General features: G+C 35.6%; 1 protein-coding gene across 4 annotated transcripts in view; it reads left to right on the forward strand.

Moving 5' to 3' along the window:
- The window catches only part of cita (citron rho-interacting serine/threonine kinase a), a 116,421-nt gene that overhangs the window by 16,024 nt on the left and 90,397 nt on the right, over positions 1-10,000 (forward strand). For all 4 annotated transcript variants that reach the window (XM_084415361.1, XM_084415362.1, XM_084415363.1 and 1 more), the window contains exons 6-9: positions 161-303; positions 702-795; positions 3,568-3,756; positions 5,101-5,254. In XM_084415361.1, the coding sequence (XP_084271487.1) occupies positions 161-303; positions 702-795; positions 3,568-3,756; positions 5,101-5,254 (580 nt within the window). The remainder of the gene's footprint in view (positions 1-160; positions 304-701; positions 796-3,567; positions 3,757-5,100; positions 5,255-10,000) is intronic.

A 10,000-nucleotide genomic window follows, 5' to 3' on the forward strand; every position in this document is an offset into this window, starting at 1 on the left:
CTTCTTCAAATGAAATGAACAGATTAATCTGGTCAGTTTTGTGTTTTTCCTCTTGCGACTCTTCACCAGTGTGTGTGTGTGTGTGTGTGTGTGTGTGTGTGTGTGTGTGTGTGTGTGTGTGTGTGTGTGTGTGTGTGTGTGTGTGTGTGTGTGAGAGCAGGTGATGGAGTATCTGCCCGGCGGTGACCTCATGGCTCTGATGAACAGATATGAAGATCAGATTGACGAGTCTATGGCTCAGTTTTACCTGGCCGAGCTCGTTCAGGCCCTTCACTCGGTGCATCAGATGGGATACGTTCACAGGTACACCAAACACTTCACATCCATGAACACGATTGGCTACTTGCTATTGCTAGTCACTGATAGGTGGTATTTATTAGGGGGAGGGGCATTCTCACTCCAGAGAGCATTTTATATTATTAATAATTTATGTATACTTTTTTGTATCTTTTTTATATATTTATTTGTATACATACACATATTGTACATACTTATGCCAATTTATTTATAATTTATGTATAATTTTGTATATTACACACATAATATGTATAATAAATAATTATGTATAATAAAATAATTTATGTATAATAAAAATATATGCTCTATTTAATAATAATAATAATAATAATAATAATAAATCATAAACAATTAATTATTTTTACATTACATTACATTTCTGCTTGTTCTCTTTCTTTTGTCAGGAATATTAAACCAGAGAACATTCTGATCGACCGCACGGGTCACATTAAACTGGCGGACTTCGGATCGGCAGCCAGACTGACGGCTAACAGAACGGTATGAGTGTGAAGATATTATTATTATTGTGTGTATATATATATATATATATATATATATATATATATATATATATATATATATATATATATTAGTGTTGTCACGATACCAAAATTATTGTTTCGATACCGATACCAAGTCAAGTATTGCGATTTCGATACTTTTTCGATACTTTTCCTGAAAGGGAGAAACACTCTCAAATATCATTGCTGTGCTTTATTTTAAAACCGGGACAACATTCTAATCATATAACACACTAATAAATGAACATATGAACAGCAGATATATTAAACATTTGAACAAAATATGAAATATAAAAATATAAAAAATAAATTAGAGCAATGACATTCAAGGTACATTTTTTTTATAAATTTAGCAGCATTATCTCATTTATCATAAGAAACATAAGAGCTTTATCTTGATTCTGAACTTTGAATAAAAATATGAACAGCGATTATATTAAACAATGTTTAATATTGGTAACATATGATAAGCCTCATTGGTGATATATTTGACATGTGGGGAGAGAGTTGTGGAAGGCCTATACTTCATGTTAAACATAAATATATAGCAGCAAAGACAACGTTGGCAGTGTTGACGGCAAAATAGGCTACAGAATAATTCATTCTGTATTGAGAGGTGCAATATTTGAAAATCGATAATATTTTTTTTAATTACATTTATATTGTATTTATGTCAAAACTTTCAAACATCAAAATGTCATTTATTAATATGTATTCGTGTCAAAATGACATAGAAACATCTTTTCCTATTCTATTTTGCCTGGGAACGCTTCCAACACGCTTGCATGACGCGTGAAAAATAGGCGTCGGTTCTATTTATAGCATGCACGCGTTTTCCGCGCGTCTCGAGCTGCGCCCAGACCATAGACAGTATGGCCCAGGCGCGTGTGTCACGCAGGCAGTTAACATGGGATCCGAAATAAAAAGGGACACGACAAGCAGCCAGTGTGTCGCCGGCCTTACAAATCTGTAACGCGGTCATTCTTAGAAGTATCGATACTAATAAATTAAGGAATCGTGATTCGTGACGTTTTTAATTTCCGATTTACTTTTGAAGTATTGGTGCACCGTGCAACAGAGCAAGGTAGGCAACGTACTTCCATATGTCACTCCTCGCGTCATCTTTTTCTACGAGTCGTGGACCACTTGTGCTCGCACATGCAGCCATCTCGCTGTAGTGTTTTGTCACATGACACTGACAGCGGCAGGTTCTTTGCTGCGTGCGTCAGGAAAAAAACACAGACGTCCATAGGGAGGCGTTTTTTTCTTTTTTTTTTAAGTATCGATACTGATAAATTTAGGTATCGTGACGTTTTTAATTTCCGAGTATCGCGATACTTTTGAAGTATCGGTACACCGTGCAACACTAATATATATATATATATATATATATATATATATATATATATCAGAGAGAAACCCTTTCATGTGATGCTGAATAAATGGGTTTAAATTAGTGCTGTCAGTCGATTAAAAATATTTACTAGATTAATCATAATGTAATAATTTCACAGTTAATCTCCAACATAAAGACACTATATTTTAAATACTTGTTTAATGGCATCTTTTTATGAATAAAGGTCAGTATCTCTGATACTAATACAGCCACTGATGTCTCGAAGGAAATAATTTTCCCCCCGAATTTTAAACATTAATTTTAGCCATTCATCATTACAGTGTAATTGAAAGCTATACAGTACCAGTCAAAAGTTTGGAAACATTACTATTTTTAATGTTTTTGAAAGAAGTCTCTTATGCTCATCAAGCCTGCAGTAAAAAAAAACAAAAAAACCCAGTAATATTATGAAATATTATTACAATTTAAAATAATGGTTCTCTTTTTTAATATATTTTAAAATGTAATTTATTTTTGTGATGCAAAGCTGAATTTTCATCAGCAAGTACTCCAGTCTTTGGTGTCTTTTGATCCTTCAGAAATCATTCTAATATGATCAATGTTGGAAACAGTTGTGCTGCTTAATATTTAAACGTTAATTGCGTTAACGCGTTAAACTGGACAAGATTCCAGCGACAAATAACTTCTCTGTCCACACTAGACGCGACACTACTGCGAGATGCGTCAAAATCAATCAAACCCACAGCCAATCAGAACAGCGTGTGGGCGGAGTCAGCCAGTCAGAACAGTGTGTGGGCGGAGTCTCGCGGCACCAGAGAGTAATCTCGACGGCACTCGCAAGAACATGGATAAGTCGCCACATAATCAAATTCACAAATATTACACCATTTAAACATTATTAAAAATACATACTGAGTTACTAAAACAATCTTTGTCAAATACACTTGTTTGTTCACAGTTTGAACGTTCTTGTTTCCATTTGTTTAATTTCAGGATCTGAGGTGAATTATCCACTGTTGCTTTTACAGCCACAAAGCTGGAGCACTAAATGATATTCAGAGTCACATGACACGCTTTTAACATTAAATAAAGCACATAAACAGCACCTGAGATCATCATCGCCACACTTTGTGTTTGTTGTTCCAGCGCGACGTCACAGAAAAATAGAAACCGTTTCTAAAACAGAATCGTCGCGTGTCGCCGTCGCGGCTGGATAGGACACACACTCTGATTAACGTGGAGAAGAGGCTTTTATCGCGCGGCGCGTGTAGTTATTAGCACACGGTGTTGACGTTGACAGCCCTAGTTTAAATATGTTCATGTTCATCAGTGCACCATGTTTCACTTTGATATCCAGAGGTTAATTCATTGGTGTGTGGTTATTTGGAATAGGTGACGTGCTCCAAACTCCCGGTGGGAACTCCAGACTTCACGGCCCCTGAGATCCTGTCGGGACTCAGCTTCGGCCCCGAGAGCGACTGGTGGTCCCTGGGCGTCATCGCTTACGAGATGATCTACATGAAATCACCCTTCGCTGACGGCACATCCACTAAAACCATCAACAACATCATCAATTTTCAGGTGAATCCAGGAGTGTGAATTACTTTTTATTATTAGTAATGCTGGAGCTCAAACAGTAGAGCGACGGCGCTTGCAACGCCAAGGTCATGGGTTCGATTCCCAGAGAAAGCAAGAACTGATTAGAATGTAAATGTAAGTCGCTTTGGATAAAACGTCTGCCAAATGCATAAATGTAGATTATTGTATATATTACTCAAGAGGCAACTTTCCTGTTTCTCTCTTGAAACTAAAACTTAAACTGCAGTTCATCGACTGGCCACTAGAGACCGGCTGCAGAAGAGAGTCAATCCCATAGACCTCCATGTTAAAATGCCCAACTTTACAGCAGAAAAACACGTGTTTACAGCCTGGTGCAAAAAGTGGTTTTGGTCTATATAGTTAATTTTGCCCTTCATGAAACTGTGAGGGGGGTGAATAAATTTTTTTCTGTTTAAATTATATTAAGCCTTAAAGTTCTGCATAATTAAGGGCGTGGCCACTTGAGTGACAGGTGGATTGCAGCTGATGTCACTACTAGCCGTTTGTCTGCTGTCTGTTAGCGTCACGTAACCGCAGCTAATCCTCCTCGCTGCACATTTTCGTTTATCCGGGAGTGACGCGCGGCCAAGATGGCGACGGCCGGCTCCGCCCACTTTGGGCTTCAAAAACGCTCTTCAGAAACACTACGTCACGGACACTGCGTCTATATTTTTTTTACAGTCTGTGAAATTACTCCCTGAAACTTCTCCATTGTAGTCTTGAGTTTCTTCCGGGAACAAACACGTCACAGTATTCCTCATTTAAATAATTAATGCGCAGAATAAAGGGGCGGGGCCTGGTTGAGTTAATTAGTAGTGTTTGTATGGAAAGGGGCGGGACATTTCCCAAACACTTGAAGCGCTCGACCAATCACAACACACTGCTCCAGCCGACCAATCAGAGGACAGTGTGCTTTTCAGAAGGAGGGGCTTCATAGAGACAGGAAGTAAACAGAGCGTTACTGACAGACTGGGAAGAGAGGAGCCGCAACAATGGAGAATATGAGGAAAATAATCAACATTCAAGCAGGAAAACCTGTTCTAGTAGAGCCTGAAACAACATCAAGTCTTTGAAAAAGGACATTATATGGCCTTTTTAAATTATTTTAAATCTGTTTTAATTAAGAGTGAATACATAAATATCAAGAGATGTGCTGAACGTTGTTGAAATGGTGATTCAATTTCAGCTATAAGCATAAGTGTCGTTATTCAGCTCAATTCAGTTCAAGTTTCAACTAAGTTTAGTGAAATCGATCGTCTTTAAAGCCACATAACCCAACTCTGCACACAACAATGTAATGTTTTCATGTGTGTGTTTTGCTCCCAGCGTTTTCTGAAGTTCCCAGAGGAGCCTAAAGCCAGCGCTCAGTTCGTGGACCTCCTCCAGAGTGTGTTATGTGGATCTCGGGAGCGTCTGGGATACGAAGGCCTGCGCTCGCATCCGTTCTTCTCCTCCGTGGACTGGACCAACCTGAGACGCGGTGAGTGAAGCGCTCATCCGGTCTGAAGCACAAGGCCTCGCCAATGTCATTTTTCCATGTGTCTGTTAATTACGGGTTATTAATCCTTACACTGACTTGCTGCTATTTCTGTAGCCTTTAAAGTGATTACTTCTCTTGTGTAATTGCTGGATTTGTTATAGTGGGCCGGAATGTGTCTCGGTGCACAGATTGCTCTGCAGGTTTAAGTGAAACACAGAGGATCTGAATTAATTCATTAAGCCTGTGGCGTAAAGCTCTGAGTTTATTATGAATCTGCTTTAAGGCTTTAGGACTGTTAGCTCCGGGTGTGCAGAACACACATCATCTTAAATCACCGTATTAGTACTTTAATATCACAGTAAACACATTGCAGTATTGATACATTTCTTATTATCACTGTTGTGTCCGTTAATATTTTTGTGGAAATGCATACATTTTATTTTTCAGGATTCTTTGATGAATAGAAAGTTCAAAAGAACAACATTTTATTTAAAATAGATTCTTTTGCAACATTATAAATGTCTTTATTGTCACTTTTGATTAATTTAACGCATCCTTGAGGAATACAAATATTATAATTTTTTTTTATCTTTCTTTCTCCGATCTTTTGAATGGTAGTTAATCACGGTTTTCAACATTGATAATAATCATAAATGTTTCTTGATCATCAAATCATCATATTAGAGTGATTTCTGAAGGATCATGTGACACTGAAGACTGGAGTAATGATGCTGAAAATTCAGCTTTGATCACAGGAATAAATTACACTTTACTGTATATTCACATAGAAAACAGATGATTTAAATTATAATAATATTTCACAATTTTTACTGTATTTTTAATCAAATAAACGCAGCCTTGGAGAGCAGAAGAGACTCTTATTTCTTTTATTTTTGTTAAGAGACACTACCAACTTTTCACCGGTAGTGTATATCAGTAAATCAGTTCATATGATAGTATTTACTGCTATAAACTTTGATAACAAACCATTTCAATGGGGAAAAAACATATTTAATAATGTATTAATCACACACACACACACACACACACACACACACACACACACACACTCTTGGGCAGCGGGTGGATTTCTGTGGAATTAGTCAGATTATAGAGTGTGCAGGTGTTCCCACAGAGAGAAGCTCTTAGATCAGTCACAGCCAAACCATAATGAGATAACACACACACACACACACACACACACACACACACACACACACACACACACACACACACACACACACACACACACACACCAATTTCTTGCTCATCCTGCTGAGTTTCCTACAGGATCTTGTTCCTTCAGGGTTGAACCCTTGAACTCTTGTCGTATGAACAACTTGACAGAAATCCGTCTGATTTAAAGGGTTTGTGTAATGAGGAATCAAGGCTCTTTCTCACTAGTGCCTGACGACATAGCTGAAAATCTGAATGTTTTTCCAAAGTTTGAGTTTTTTGCATATGTGTTTGGTAATTTTTTATTATAATTTTTTTTGCCCGCCATGAAAAAGACATGATTTGATTTTTTTTTTCGAAATTGTTCACTGCAAAATCAGCACTAGTTAAAAAACAAATCAGCGAACACTGTATGATCAGGTCGGGCAGGACAAGTAAAAAATAAAAAACATTACAATTAATTGCGGGTGAATGAGAGAGAAATCATTAATGTGTTGATTTTAATAAAGACACAAAACTCTTATTTCTAGGTAAAATGCAATGAACGTGCATCACTCTTTTACTTTCGTTTTTTTAAAACTACGTTCGTCTCTTCAGGGAAAAATAATCAAGGAAAACCTGTGGCTAAAGCAACGAAAAAAACGACATGAGATATTGCTTAATAACTTAACGGCTTTAACTAAAATATACACAAGGGTGGCGGGTGGATGATTTGTTTTTAACAGTGGATTTGTTAGAACATCCATGCGTCTCTAATAGACAGTGACCACTTACTGCTTTTTACTAAATAAGATCACAAGGGACTTTAAAAAAAATCTTATACTTGATGTTACAGCAATGAAAAGTTACAGCATCTAAAACATACTTTATCTCATACAAAAATTATTCAAAATGGTAAAATACGTAAGTTACAGCATCAGCATACTTTATCTTATACAAAAATTATGAAAAATGGTAAATATTGTAAGTTATAGCATCTAAATATACTTTATCTCATACAAAAATTATTAAAAATGGTAAAAACTTGAATTACGGCATCTAAAACAATTTATCTTATACAAAAATTATTAAAAACGGTAAACAATGTAAGTTACGGCATCTAAAACATACTTTATCTCATACAAAAATGATAAAAATGGGAAAAACTTGAATTACGGCATCTAAAACATACTTTATCTCATACAAAAAGGATTAAAAACGGTAAACAATGTAAGTTACAGCATCTAAAACATAATTTATCTCATACAAAAATTATAAAAATGGTAAAAACTTGAATTACGGCATCTAAAACAATTTATCTTATACAAAAATTATTAAAAACGGTAAACAATGTAAGTTACGGCATCTAAAACATACTTTATCTCATACAAAAATTATAAAAATGGTAAAAACTTGAATTACGGCATCTAAAACATACTTTATCTCATACAAAAAGGATTAAAAACGGTAAACAATGTGTAAGTTACAGCATCTAAAACATCATTTATCTCATACAAAAATTATAAAAATGGTAAAAACTTGAATTACGGCATCTAAAACATAATTTATCTCATACAAAAAGGATTAAAAACGGTAAACAATGTAAGTTACAGCATCTAAAACATCATTTATCTCATACAAAAATTATAAAAAATGGTAAACTTGAATTACGGCATCTAAAACAATATCTTATACAAAAATGATTAAAAACGGTAAACAATGTAAGTTACGGCATCTAAAACATACTTTATCTCATACAAAAAGGATTAAAAACGGTAAACAATGTAAGTTACAGCATCTAAAACATACTTTATCTCGTACAAAAATTATTAAAAATGGTAAAAACTTGAATTACGGCATCTAAAACAATTTATCTTATACAAAAATTATTAAAAACGGTAAACAATGTAAGTTACGGCATCTAAAACATACTTTATCTCATACAAAAATTATAAAAATGGTAAAAACTTGAATTACGGCATCTAAAACATACTTTATCTCATACAAAAAGGATTAAAAACGGTAAACAATGTGTAAGTTACAGCATCTAAAACATCATTTATCTCATACAAAAATTATAAAAATGGTAAAAACTTGAATTACGGCATCTAAAACATAATTTATCTCATACAAAAAGGATTAAAAACGGTAAACAATGTAAGTTACAGCATCTAAAACATCATTTATCTCATACAAAAATTATAAACAATGGTAAACTTGAATTACGGCATCTAAAACAATATCTTATACAAAAATGATTAAAAACGGTAAACAATGTAAGTTACGGCATCTAAAACATACTTTATCTCATACAAAAAGGATTAAAAACGGTAAACAATGTAAGTTACAGCATCTAAAACATACTTTATCTCGTACAAAAATTATTAAAAATGGTAAAAACTTGAATTACGGCATCTAAAACATAATTTATCTCATACAAAAAGGGTTAAAAAAGGTAAAAAATGTAAGTTACGGCATCTAAAACATACTTTATCTCATACAAAAATTATAAAAATGGTAAAAACTTGAATTACGGCATCTAAAACATACTTTATCTCATACAAAAAGAATTAAAAACGGTAAACAATGTAAGTTACAGCATCTAAAACATACTTTATTGATGTTTATTGAAACATATGATTAATTTTTTTATTTTTTGGGGGGGGGGGATAAAATTCATATTGTGTGGCCGCTTCACCCTAGAAAATGTTACTAATAAATCAGTAGTTATTTCTATATGTCTAATATGATTGTGATCGATTAGATTGAATGTCAAATTGACCTGCAACTGTTAATTCCACTCATTGTCCGTTTTCTGAGATGAATCAGCTCTGTGTGTGTGTGTGTGTGTGTGTTGAGCTGTTGAGGTGATTAACATTCAGACGAGCTGAAGAATGGTGTGTGTGCATGTGTGTGTGCAGTGTTTCTGTCAGATTCTTCTTGTTGCTGTTTTTTAAATGAATAAATCAATTGTGTAAATGTATAAACAAAAACCCCCAGCGGCAGATACAGTGTGTGTCAATACTGCTGTTTGTGTAGATGCAGCGCTGTGTGTGTGTGTGTGTGTGTGTGTGTGTGTGTGAGTGAGAGATGGGTAGGTTTAGGGGTCAGGTTAGTGTGTGTGTGTGTGTGTGAGTGAGAGATGGGTAGGTTTAGGGGTCAGGTTAGTGTGTGTGTGTGTGTGTGTGTGTGAGATGGGTAGGTTTAGGGGTCAGGTTAGTGTGTGTGTGTGTGTGTGTGTGTGTGTGTGTGTGTGTGTGTGTGTGTGTGTGTGTGTGTGTGTGTGTGAGTGAGAGATGGGTAGGTTTAGGGGTCAGGTTAGTGTGTGTGTGTGTGTGTGTGTGTGTGTGAGATGGGTAGGTTTAGGGGTTGGATTACTGTTTGTTTGTGTGTGTGATGGGTTGGTCGGGTTAGTGTTTGTGTGTGTGTGTGTGTGTGTGTGTGTGTGTGTGTGTGTGTGTGTGTGTGTGTGTGTGTGTGTGTGTGTGTGTGTGTGTGTGATGGGTTGGTTTAGGGGTCGGGTTAGTGTTTGTGTGATGGGTTGGTTTAGGGGTCGGGTTAGTGTTTGTTTGTGTGTGTGATGGGTAGGTT

The sequence above is a fragment of the Rutilus rutilus genome (genome assembly GCF_951802725.1).
Source record: "Rutilus rutilus genome assembly, chromosome: 7".
NCBI lineage: Eukaryota > Metazoa > Chordata > Actinopteri > Cypriniformes > Leuciscidae > Rutilus > Rutilus rutilus.